Raw genomic sequence first — 13839 nt, forward strand, 5'->3', positions numbered from 1 at the left:
AGTTTGTGAGATTTGTGGTCTTTGGCATGAATAATTTGCATTGAAATGAAACACATCTGATTCGCTGTTTGTGGCCCCACCCCTTTTCTAAATATTTAACCCCAGTCACCCAATGATCAACTGTACCAGGTTTGAGGCTTGTGCCATTAACAGTGCAAAAATTGCAGCAATTAAATATTTGCCTTGAAAATCAATAGGTGAATTGTGATTGCTTTTTGTAGGCTCCACCCACTTTTCTGAATATTAATCCCAGTCACCCAGTGACCAACTGTGCAAAGTTTTAGAACCCTACAATTAATAGTGTAAGAATGGCTGCAGTTTACATTTTCCCAGTTAAATTTGTGTTTGTCCCTGCCCACTGAAGACTCGGCATTGCCCAGGTATGTATTTGGCTAGTGTTGGCTTCGCCCACTTTTTCTAACCCTAACACAAAATTACTTAATGACCAAGTTTGTGAGCTTTGCAGTCTTTGGCATCAATAATTTCCATTGAAATAAAATAAATCTGATTGGCTGTGGCTCCACCCCTTTTCTGAATTTGAACCCCAATCACCCAATGGCCAACTGTACCAGGTACAGGTGATTAACAGTGCAAAAATGGCATCAATTAAATATTCCCCTTAAAGATTAATAGGTGGATTTTGATTGGCCTTTGTAGGCTCCACCCACTTTTCTGAATATTAATCTCAGTCACCCAGTGACCAACTGTGCAAAGTTTTAGAACCCTACCATTAATAGTGTAAGAATTGCTGCAGTTTACATTTTCTCAGTGAAATTTGTATTTGTCTCCGCCTACTGATGACCCAGCATTGCCCGATTATGTATTTGGCTGGTGTTGGCTGCGCCCACTTTTCCTAACCCTAACACACAATTACTCCATTACTCAATGACCAAGTTTGTGAGCTTTGTGGTCTTTGGCATCAATAACCTGCATTAAAATAAAACAAATCAGATTGGCTGTTTGGGGCTCCACCCCCTTATAAAAATGTAAACCCCAGTCACTCAATGATCAACTGTACCAGGTTTAAGGCTTGTGCCATTAACAGTGCAAGAATGGGAGCAATGAAATATTCCCCTGAAAAATCAATAGGTTATTTTTGATTGTTTTTTGTAGGCTCCACCCACTTTTCTGAATATTAACCCCAGTCACCCAGTAACCAACTGTGCAACGTTTGAGAACCCTACCATTAACAGTGTAAGAATGGCTGCTGTTTACATTTTCCCAGTAAAATTTGTATTTGTCTCCGCCCACTTATGACCCTGCGTTGCCCGCTTATGTATTTGGCTGGTGTTGGTTGTGCCCACTTTCCTAACCCTAACACACAATTAATTAATTACTCAATTACCAAGTTTGTGAGCTTTTCGTTGTTTGGCAACAATAATTTGCATTGGAATGAAACAAATCTGATTGGCTATTTGTGGCTCCACCCCCTTTCTGAAATTGAACCCCAGTCACCCAATGATCAGCTATACCAGGTTTGAGGCTTGTGCCATTAACAGTGCAAGAATGGCAGAGATGTAAATATTCCCCTTGAAAATCAATAGGTGAATTTTGATTGGCTTTTATAGGCTCCAACCACTTTTCTGAATAATAATCCTAGTCACCCAACGGCCAACTGTGCAAAGTTTGAGAACCCTACCATTAACAGTGTAAGAAAAACAAAAGTTTGCTTTCTTAAAACAGAAAGAATTTGCGATAATTCAGGTTGGAGTGAGCTTGAGATGTCTCCCAGAGCACCACTGCTGAATATATGCAAATTAACCATTGTACCCTTAGAAGCTAAACACACCTCCAGAACCGCTGGAATGCAATGATATGTCAGCTTGTTAATTTGTACAGAGCCATAATAATCCAACACGCATTCAGACTGTTTCAGATTGTTTGATCCTCATCAGTGCATGGCATAGATTAATTTGGCTCTGTGCAGTAGGGCTTGTAACACCGAGAGGTACAGACTAACCAGCGAGCTCATGGTGACCCAGAACTCATTGGAGTGTGTAAGGGACTACAATGGTCCTACAAGCCCCCTTACTAAGATGTTAAGAAAAACAAAAGTTTGCTTTCTTAAAACAGAAAGAATTTGCGATAATTCAGGTTGGAGTGAGCTTGAGATGTCTCCCAGTGCATCACTGCTGAATATATGCAAATTAACCATTCTACCCTTAGAAACTAAACACACCTCCAGTGTAACAGTGTAAGAATGGCTGCAGTTTAAATTGTCCAGTGAAATTTGTATTTGTCTCTTTTTGGTTATGGGAATAAAAAGCATCCTATACATTCCAGGTAATGTACTATGTGTGTGCCAAATTTCATTCAAATCCGTTCAGCCGTTTTTGCGTGATCGAGTAACAAACATCCAAACATACAAACATCCGAACTTTCCCATTTATTATATCAGTAGGATTTTAAAAAGTGTGTTGGTTGGTGAAATGTGACAAAAATAGAACCATGGGAAAATAGCTTATAATAACTTCTTTTAAGCTGAAGTAGCCAGCCTGACAGGTAATGTATTGCTGCTGCTATGCTGCATCGGGCGTCGCCGAATCGAACGCCGCTAGCGATGCGCTCCAGACCCGCCGGCGATCTAGCAAAATGTTCTGCCTGGACAGATCAACCGAATCGATCGATTTTTAGACGGAAATCGGTCGATCGCTCAGCGTTTGTGTTATGAATTTCACAGTGATCGAATCTGCTGTATATCGGAAGGAAATTGAGTTAGTGTATGGGCACCTTAATAGATTTAAGAGTGCAGAAAAGGGGATCAAAAACAATACAAACTTATTGCAACATCAACCAGTATGCAAATAGCTTATGCAAACATAGATTACACCACAACCTCAGAGAGAGAGAAGACAATCCAGAAAGACTGGATGACCTGGCCTGTCAAACCCTGGAACACTGTACTAAAGTCTAAATTAAGCATGCAAGCAGGACAACACCTAACAAATGGCTGAGAGATCACTTGTAAATAAAAAGTCTCTTGAGAGGGGAGAAGCTTAGCACAAAAGTTGTCCGATGGACCAAGTCCTGTTCAGGAAGACCATACACGCAGTTTTAGGTTTGGTTCACACATACAGTGGCCTCAATTCACTAAGCTTTATCAAACACTTTATCAAACGTTTGATAATTTACCTCATGAGTAAAATCTAATTTTGAATCCACTAAGGTGTTATAGATTTATTAAATGTTTTATCGATAAAACATTCAATAAATATATAACACCTTAGTGAATTCAAAATTAGATTTTACGCATGAGGTAAATGATCAAACGTTTGATAAAGTGTTTAATAAAGCTTAGTGAATTGAGGCCAATGTGTACAGTTCACTTCCAGTCCTGTCCTGTAGTGAAATTTGCGTAATTTCACATATCCATAATTGTGGACATGAATTTTGCCGGTACGCTGCAAATTTCGTAATTGCCATACAAACCATAATTTGGACCCAAATAACTATGTAACTATGTAACTAAACTCAGGAAAGTCACTCATTGATTGCAATTACTGATCGCAATCACGGCTGCCAGACCCCGAATTACATCTCCCTCCGAGTTGCGACAAGTCGGAGGAGGAATAGTATTTAACGCCGCCTCTGAGTTTATCGGCAGTGGTGAGAGCCATCATTCGGCTCTCACTGCGCCGAACTGAGCGGTGCTGAAACAATATGCACACCCCTGCACGTGCTGTCGCTTCATATGTATCAGGAGGCTCTACCTGCAACCATTTCTAAGACAGGCGCTCTTTGTCAAGGTGCACTTAGCGGTCATGCTGAGGCACTTGCTTTTGGGCCTTGCAATATCTGATAATGCAAAGGTCCCTGAACATGGTGTCACTTTAAATGTATCAGGAGGCTCTATGTGCAGCCACTTCTAAGACAGGTGCTCTTTGACAAGGTGCACTTAGCAGTCATGCTGAGACATGTGATTTTGTGCCTTGCAATATCTTATAATGCAAAGGTCCCTGAACGTGCTGTCACTTTACATGGATCAGAAGGCCCTGGACTGGAACACAATTTTGAGAACGGCCAAATTTCCGCGTTAACCGTGATATTTTGATTAATTTCCATTATGGAAATGATCGTAAATTAACCACTTAAGGACCAGAGCCTTTTTTCCATTCAGACCACTGCAGCTTTCACGGTTTATTTCTCGGTCATACAACCTACTATCTAAATGAATTTTCCCTCCTTGTCTTGTCACTAATACAGATTTCTTTTGGTACTATTTGATTGCTGCTGCGATTTTTAGTTTTCATTATATTCATCAAAAAAGACATGATTTTTGTCAAAAAAATTACTTTTTTAACTTTCTGTGATAAAATTTGTCAAATAAAATAAAATTTCTGTATACATTTTTGTCTAAATTTATTGTGCTACATGTTAGCGGAAAATGACACTTTGAGACAAAAAAAAAGGTTTCCATTTCTGCTAACTTGTGACAAAAAAAAATGAAATCTGCCACGGACTCACCATGCCCCTCTCTGAATACCTTGAAGTGTCTACTTTCCAAATTTGGGTCATTTGTGGGGTGTGTTTACTGTCCTGGCATTTTGGGGATGCCTAATTGTAAGCACCCCTGTAAAGCCTAAAGGAGCTCATTGGACTTTGGGCCCCTTAGCGCAGTTAGGCTGCAAAAAAGTGCCACACATGTGGTATTGCCGTACTCAGGAGAAGTAGTATAATGTGTTTTGGGGTGTATATCTCTGTAAATGACAATGTTTTGATTTTTTTTACACAATTGTCCATTTACAGAGAGATTTCTCCCACCCAGCATAGGTATGTGTAAAAATACACCCCAAAACACATGATACTATTTCTCCTGAGTACAGCGATACCACATGTGTGGCACTTTTTTGCACCCTAACTGCGCTAAGGGGCCCAAAGTCCAATGAGTACCTTTAGGATTTCACATGTCATTTTGAGACATTTGATTTCAAGACTACGCCTCAGTTTAGGGCCCCTAAAAAGAGATATTTCTCCCACCCAGCATGGGTATGTGTAAAAATACACCCCAAAACACATTATACTACTTCTCCTGAGTACGGCGATACCACGTGTGACACTTTTTTGCAGCCTAGGTGCGCTAAGGGGCCCAACGTCCTATTCACAGGTCATTTTCAGGCATTTTACGGTTTAGGGCCCCTAAAATGCCAGGGCAGTATAGGAACCCCACAAGTGACCCCATTTTAAAAAGAAGACACCCCAAGGTATTCCGTTAGTAGTATGGTGAGTTCATAGAAGTTTTTATTTTTTTGTCACAAGTTAGTGGAAAATGACTCTTTGTGAAAAAAACAATAAAAATCAATTTCCGCTAACTTGTGACAACAAATAAAATCTTCTATGAACTCGTCATACACCTAACGGAATACCTTGGGGTGTCTTTTTTTCTAAAATGGGGTCACTTGTGGGGTTCCTATACTGCCCTGGCATTTTAGGGGCCCAAAACCGTGAGGAGTAGTCTGGAAACCAAATGCCTCAAAACGACTGTTCAGGGGTATAAGCATCTGCAAATTTTGATGACAGGTGGTCTATGAGGGGGCGAAGTTTGTGGAACCAGTCATAAGCAGGGTGGCCTCTTAGATGACAGGTTGTATTGGGCCTGATCTGATGGATAGGAGTGCTAGGGGGGTGACAGGAGGTGATTGATGGGTGTCTCAGGGGGTGATTAGAGGGGAAAATAGATGCAATCAATGCACTGGGGAGGTGATTGGAAGGGGGTCTGAGGGGGATCTGAGGGTTTGGCCGAGTGATCAGGAGTCCACACGGGGCAAATTAGGGCTTGATCTGATGGGTAGGTGTGCTAGGGGGTGACAGGTGGTGACAGGAGGTGATTGATGTGTGTCTCAAGGTGTGATTAGAAGGGGGAATAGATGCAAGCAATGCACTGGCGAGGTGATCAGGGCTGGGGTCTGAGGGCGTTCTGAGGGTGTGGGTGAGTGATAGGGTGCCCTAGGGGCAGATAGGGATCTGATCTGATGGGTAGCAGTGACAGGGGGTGATTGATGGGTGATCAGTGGGTAATTAGATGGCAGAACAGATGTAAACAATGCACTTTGGAGGTGATCTGAGGGTGGGTCTGTGGGCAATCTGAGGGTGGGGGCGGGTGATCAGATGCCCGTAAGAGGCAGGTTAGGGTCTGATCTGATGGGTTGCAGTGACAGGGGGTGATTGACGAGTGATTGACAGGTGATTACAGGGGAGGATAGTTGTATACAGTACACAGGGGGGGGAGGTCTGGGGGGGGGGTCTAAGGGTGTTCTGAGGGGGTGATTGGGTGCCCTAGGGGCAGATAGGGGTCTGATCTGATGGGTAGCACTGACAGGTGGTGACAGGGGGTGATTGATGGGTGATCAGTGGGTAATTAGATGGCAGAACAGATGTAAACAATGCACTTTGGAGGTGATCTGAGGGTGGGTCTGCGGGCGATCTGAAGGTGCAGGCAGGTAATCAGATGCCCGTAAGAGGCAGGTTAGGGTCTGATCTGATCTGATAGGTGGCAGTGACAGGGGGTGATTGACGGGTGATTGACAGGTGATTACAGGGGAGGATAGATGTATACAGTACACAGTGGGGGGGGGGGCTGGGATGGATCTGAGAGTGTGGGGGGGGTGATCAGGAGCCCCCAGGGGACAGTGTTCGTAACAAGGGGTGATTGATGGGTGATTGACAGGTGATTGACAGGTGATTAGTGGGGAGAATAGATGTATACAGTACACGGGGGGGGGGGTGTCTGGGGAGGATCTGAGAGTGTGTGGGGGGGGGGGGTGATCAGGAGCCCCCAGGGGACACTGTTAGTGACAGGGGGTGATTGATGGGTGATTGACAGGTGATTGATAAGTTATTGACAGGTGATTGACAGGTGATTCGTGGGGAGAATAGATGTATACAGTACACAGGGGGAGGGGGTCTGGAGGGGATCTGAGAGTGTGGGGGGTGATCAGGAGCCCCAGGGGACAATGTTAGTGACAGGGGGTGATTGATGGGTGATTGACGGGTGATGGGTGATTGACAGGTGATTGACAGGTGATTAGTGGGGAGAATAGATGTATACAGTACACAGGGGGGGGGGGGCCTGGGGAGGATCTGAGAGCGTGGGGGGGGGGGGGTTATCAGGAGCCCCCAGGGGGCAGGGTTAGTGACAGGGGGTGATTGATGGGTGATTGACAGGTGATTGATGGGTGATTGACAGGTGATTGATGGGTGATTGACAGGTGATTAGTGGGGAGAATAGATTTATACAGTACACAGGAAGGGGGGGGGGGGTCTGGGGAGGATCTGAGAGTGTGGTTGGGTGATCAGGAGCCCCCAGGGGGCAGTTTATGACCTCAGAGAAAAAATAGTGTTGACAGATAGTGACAGGGAGTGATTGATGGGTGATTAGGGGAGTGATTGCGTGTAAACAGGGGTTTGAGGGGTGGGCAGGGGGGGTCTGAAGGGTGCTATGGGCGATCAGAGGGAAGGAGGGGGGCAGATCAGTGTGATTGGGTGCTTACCTGGGGGCTGCAGCCTGCCCTGGTGGTCCCTCGATCTCTGGGACCACCAGGGCAGGAGGCAGCCTGTATAATACACTTTGTTTACATTACAAAGCGTATTATACGCTTTGCATGCGGCAATTTGAGTGATAGTAACCCGCCGGCGCTTCCGAATGGCCGGCGGGTTACTGCGCAAGTCGCCGGCGCCTGATTGCGTCACGTGTGACGCGATGGGCGCATAACCAGTGGGATGTCACTTATCCCTATCAACGCTACTGAGTTAGTAGGAGGGCTTTTCAGTCTCTTTTGACTGAATGCCGCCCACTGTAGTTCTTTGGAGGACATTGCGTCACTGCCGTCCAATGAACTACAGAGGGCGGCATTGCAAGAAGTGACGGCGAGCAGTGGGACGCAAGGAAGTAAATTCCTCGGTCGCCGCTTGGCTTACATTGTAATACATTCATGATTTTATAGCTGAAATTAGCCGGAGGGGGAGCAGGGAAAGGGGGGACCCAGTCCCTGCCGCTGCCCCCACTGCCCCCCTTCCTGTCTGTTATCCCCTCCAGCATGGTGGCCCTCCTCCCCTTTGACACAGAAACTGATCTATTTCTGTGTCAAGATGCCTGTATAGAGCGGGATCAGTTTTGTCATTGCTTTTCACTACCTCTCTGTGTATCCGGGGTCTGTGAAAATGTTGCAAATCTGGATTGTCCATTCAGGTTTCAAAATGGATCTCCCTAGACCCTGAACACAGACGAATCTGTTTTTTTTTTTTTTTTTTTTTAAGTGAAGGTGGCTGCTATTTTTAACATTGGTATCCGTGGCCCCGGTTTTGATCCGGGCTAAAAACTGGAGCCACGGATACGTTTTTAGAACAAGTGTGAACCTACTATTACTGTAAAGGAGAGACTTAAATTCAGCTTATTTGGTGCTCTTTAACCTAATTATCTTTATTTATATTCACTGAACTTTAACTGCAACATCCTTGTGCAACTTTACAGGTTATTGAAAGTTATAAATGAAGACCAGAAAATACCAGTGGATACAGGAGTTCATATCTGTTTGGATCAGCTGGTAAATGTGTCCCATTCCATATAGCACTCCTGAACATGTTTTATATCACCAGGTTCAATTTTATTCTGAATTACGCCTTGGAAAAGTCATCTCATTTCAACACTATCAAAGCATTCCTTATCATAGGATGTGATAAAACAATTTACATATATTACAATAGATCTTAAAATCATAAAGTATAAAACCTTTCATATCATAAAACACTTTTTAAAGGAGTCACAGAATTTTGCAATAGTAACTTGAAAAACAGTTAAAAAGTCACATTTAGGGCTGGTGCACACCAGAGTGGTTCTGAAGCGTTTTTTAAAATGCTTGCAGGGGGAAAACCGCTTGGCTAATGAAAGTGAATGGGATGGTGCACACCAGAGAGGTTTGTTTTTTCCACAAACGCAAACGCGGGTGCTGCAGCATTTTTTAGATTTTTGAGGCGTTTCTGCCTCAATGTTAAAGTATAGGAAAGTGGAAAACTGCTCTGAAAAACACTAGATCAGAGCGGTTTTCCAGGCGTTTTTGTTACAGTAGCTGTTCAGTAACAACTTTACTGTAACAATATTTGTAATCTGCTACACAAAAACGCTCCAAAAAATGCTAGGCATGTTTAGAAAAAGTCTCTAAGGGCCCTTTCACACCAGAGGGATTTTTCGGCGTTTTAACGCCACGGCTGAAGTTGGCGTTTTGCTAGGTAAAAGAAAGTCCATAGACTTTCATTTTACCTTTCACATCTAACTCGGCGTTTTGGAGCGTTGCGTTTCAACGCTCCCAGGAGCTTTTTCAGGGCTGTTTACAGCCGAAGTTGGCTGTTGGCGTTTCAATGATAGTCAATGGAAAACGCCAACTTCAGCGTTTTCAAAGCCTTTTCAAAGCGTTTTCAAAGCGTTTTACAGCTATCTTGTTCACTTATTTTTATAGAAGAAAAAAAAAAGGACGTTTTCATATGGGCTGTAAAACTCTTTCAAAAGGCTTTGAAAAGGCTTTGAAAACGCTATGTATTGGCGTTAGGCAAAAGGCTGACTTTCAGCCTTTTCTACCGCAGCCTCTAGTGTGAAAGAGCCCTAAACATGCCTAGAATCGCTCTGAAATCTGCTTTAAAAACCTCTAGCTTTTTGCAGATCTGCTAGAGGTTTTTGGTGTGCACTGGGCCTCTGTTACATTTAAGCTGAAACTAAATAAAAAATAAATACTCGCAAATGTAAAGATAGAAAAGGTCATTTTAGGAATGTGTTTGTAAATTCTGATTACTTTTTTTTAACTACTGTACATTTTATAGTGCTTAAATCTTCCTCAGCACAGCTCTAATCCTTACCATAGTCATAGTCTTATGTTCCTACCACAGTCTACAGGCCAATTTTAGGAGACCTAATTAATTTACCAGCATTTTTTGGGGATATGGGAGGACATGTAAGTATTTGGAGGAAGCCCACACTAGCAGGGTGAGTAAGAAAACTTCATGCAGATAGTGTGCTGGCTAAGATTTGAACCCAAGACTCTAGTACAGCAAGGCAAGGGCTATCCACTGCAAGGCCATGTTGTTGGTGAGGCACTAGGTTCATAAAGCCGAATTTGTTGGTGTATGACTAGAGAAGAAATATGTGATAGGGAGGGAGCATTAAAACAAGGGACAGAATAGGAGATATAAAGGACATCTGTTTAGTTGTTGTGTCACAGTATTACATTTTTATATGTTCCAGATTAAACTAGTGTGAAGTCATATTGAACATAAATATTTTAAGTAGAGATGGCCCAAACCTTCGATTTTCAGTTCGCGAACCGGGTTCGCGAACTTCTGCAAAAGGTTCAGTTCGCGCGAACTTTCGCGACCCACAATAGACTTCAATGGGGATGCGAACTTTGAAAAGTAGAAACATTTATGCTGGCCACAAAAGTGATGGAAAAGATGTTTCAAGGGGTCTAACACCTGGAGGGGGGGGGCATGGATAAGTGGGATAGATGCCAAAAATCTGGATTTGACGCAAAGCAGTGTTTTAAGGGCAGAAATCACATTGAATGCTAAATTGCAGGCCTAAAGTGCTTTAAAACATCTTGCATGTGTATACACCAATCAGGGAGTGTAATTAGAGTACTGCTTCACACTGACACACCAAACTCACTGTGTAACGCACTGCAAACAGGTAGGTGCCCTTGTATAGGTAGGTAGGCATATTTTTCTGGCCGCAACAACAAAACAAAAGGCATGTACCTTGCCGCGGTGAAGGGGCTTGCGTATCACAATGAAGCAATGACTGCCGGCTATATGAGTGCCAGTATAATTGCCTGAAATCTGTATGTTAATGAATCACAATAATCTCTTTCACACCAGAAACCAAGGGTAGTAATGCATGACCTGGAGATCAATTACTGCAACAACAAGCAGTGTTACAGATTTCAACACACGTGCAACTGCTGTATCTTCAACATCAGCTGCAGACGACCAAAGGGAACCCAAAATGAGAGGGATATGGAGGCTGACATATACATTTAATTTTGAACAATAACAGTTGCCTGGCAGTCCTGCTGATCCTCTGCCTTTTAATACATTTAGCCATAAGCCCTGAACAAGCATGCAGATCAGATGTTTCTTGCAAAAATCTGACAAGATTATGCTGGGAATAAACAATGAGATTTTTCAGTCGATTTACTGTCCGATCTTATTTTGTGATCGATTTTCTTATCTTTTCTTATCAATTTCCATTCACTTCTATGAGAAATCGATAAGAAAAACGATTGAAAATAAGATCGAACATGTCGGAAATTATCTATAGAACCATCTATCTAACACAAAATCTAATGGTGTATTCCCAGCAGCATAAGATGCATGCTTGTATTAAAGGGAACCTTAACTGAACAGGGGGTAAAGAGTTTCACTTACCTGGGGCTATTACCAGCCCCCTGCAGCAGTCCTGTGCCCTCGGAGCCGCTCTGGAATCCTCCGGTCCCCCGCTGTCACTTAGTTTCGTTTTTGACGACTCAACAGTCGGCCGGCCGCCATGCGTATTATTGGACGCATTCCCTACTGCAATTAGCGCTGTAACACATATTTTTGTACGCGTTGCAGTCCGCAACAGCGTTAATTGCAGTATGGAATGCATCCAATAATACGCATGGCGGCCGGCCGACTGGTGAGTCGTCAAAAACGAAACTAAGTGACAGCGGGGGACCGGAGGATTCCAGAGCGGCTCCGAGGGCACAGGACTGCTGCAGAGGGCTGGTAATAGCCCCAGATAAGTGAAACTCTTTACCCCCCGTTCAGTTGAGGTTCCCTTTAAACGTGTGATTCAGACACTTCTGATATCAGAATAACCAACAGGGCTGCTAGGCAACTAGTGTTGTTTTAAAAGAAATAAATACAGCTGCTTCCATATACTGTATTCTCACTTCATGTTCTCTTTCAAGGTAAAATTGGGCCCAAGGCAAGATAGCAGTTTTGGACAACCACACTTGCAACCTGATAAGGTTTGGTCAGAAAGAATGACAGGGGAGGTTTAAGCCAGGCCCCTGGACACGATCTAAGTCATAAGCGCTTGCCTAGGTTGAATTCTGTGTGATCTTGCTCTGTCTGGCTAAAGCTGGCCACTAACGATACAATCTTTTTCATCCAATCTTACCATTTCTAAGTAATAAGTTAGCTGCCTAAATTATCAATTTACTATATTCACTCAGTTTACCCTTTTACTACATAGATTTGCTAAAATTGGATGAAAATGATTGTATTGTTAATAGCCACTTTTAGGCTGCCCCCCTCAGTATAGTTCTTACTCCATTTAAAACCAATTAGACTTGAGAATATGAGAATGTCAAATACATTTCAAAATCAGTAGTCACACAAAAATTATTTTAGTACATCAATCATCTTCTAGGCATTAATCAGCAAAATCAGCAAAATATGCAAAGGGATGCCACCCACTGACTTTACAGCTTGTGGTTGAAGTTTAGCAGAAATGTCACTAGAATATTGCAGGTAAAACTTTGTATATGCTGTATCTACCTCAAATGTATGAGTACATTGTTGACAGAGCATTACATTTTATGTTTTGGGTTAATTTATGATTCTTAGTATAATGTTTACTTTACCTTAAACAATGCTGGTCCAACTGGCATCAGCTCTTTATTGAACATGCAGTTTGCCAGAGATGCCATTAAGCCATAGAAACAGATGATGGTAAATATGGACAGTACAGTTACTAAAGAGTGGGAGAGAAAATGGGTTATATAAATGAATGCATAGTATAAAATGTGATATAGGACTAATACTGCAACTGTGTTATCCACGCATATATCCTAACAAGTATCAGCTCATTGATCCAGTTTAAATGGCCCCATCATGAAAACTGTAAAATTTAAAATACATACATTTAACATGTACAATTGCCCAAGAACAAAATTCACTATAAATTACTTTTCCACTGTCTCTCTCTATGGGTGTCGCTAGCCCTATTTTAGCCATGCCCCCAACATGTCCTAGGGTGCCCCCAATATTTACAGGGTAGCCCGCTGCCCCCTCCCCAGCCACAGCTGCCCCCCCCCCCCCCCCACTGGCCGCAGCTGCCAGTATCAGACCTCGATCAGCCGATGACCACTAGTTTGGGCGCCAGGACCTAGCGGACACCGCACTGATATGCGGAAGTGACATCACTTCCGCATATACAGCGTGGTGTGTCCGTGCGCACCCGCTCTAACTGGTCGGGTCGCCGGCTGATACTGAGGTCTGACGCTGGGCTGCTGCTGCTGGGAGGTGAGTGAGGGGCACCTGTCACTACCTAACTGGGGGTCCCTGTCACTACCTAACCTGGGGGGTGCCTGTCACTCGCTACCTAACCTGGGGGTCCCTGTCACTCACTACCTAACCTGGGGGGCACCTGTCACTCACTACTTAACCTGGGGGTCATTGTCACTCACTACCTAACCTGGGGGGGTCCCTGTCACTCACTACCTAACCTGGGGGGCGCCTGTCACTCACTACCTAACCTGGGGGGCACCTGTCACTCACTACCTAACCTGGGGGTCCCTGTCACTCACTACCTAACCTGGGGGTCCCTGTCACTCACAACCTAACCTGGGGGGAACCTGTCACTCACTACCTAACCTAGGGGTCCCTGTCACTCACTACCTAACCTGGGTGTCCCTGTCACTCACTACCTAACCTGGGGGTCCCTGTCACTCACTACCTAATCTGGGGGTCCCTGTCACTCACTACCTAACCTGGGGGGTGCTTGTCACTCACTACCTTACCTGGGGGGCGCCTGTCACTCACTACCTAACCTGGGGGTCCCTGTCACTCACTACCTAACCTGGGGGGTCCCTG

The 13839-nt window shown here is 44.0% G+C and overlaps 1 protein-coding gene across 1 annotated transcript in view; it reads right to left on the minus strand.

The window, feature by feature from the left end:
• The window catches only part of LOC137528383 (uncharacterized), a 64193-nt gene that overhangs the window by 34037 nt on the left and 16317 nt on the right, over positions 1-13839 (minus strand). The window contains exon 6 of the mRNA XM_068249675.1: positions 12609-12718. Within this exon, the coding sequence (XP_068105776.1) occupies positions 12609-12718 (110 nt within the window). The remainder of the gene's footprint in view (positions 1-12608; positions 12719-13839) is intronic.

The sequence above is a fragment of the Hyperolius riggenbachi genome, chromosome 8, assembly GCF_040937935.1.
Source record: "Hyperolius riggenbachi isolate aHypRig1 chromosome 8, aHypRig1.pri, whole genome shotgun sequence".
Taxonomy (NCBI): Eukaryota; Metazoa; Chordata; class Amphibia; order Anura; family Hyperoliidae; genus Hyperolius; species Hyperolius riggenbachi.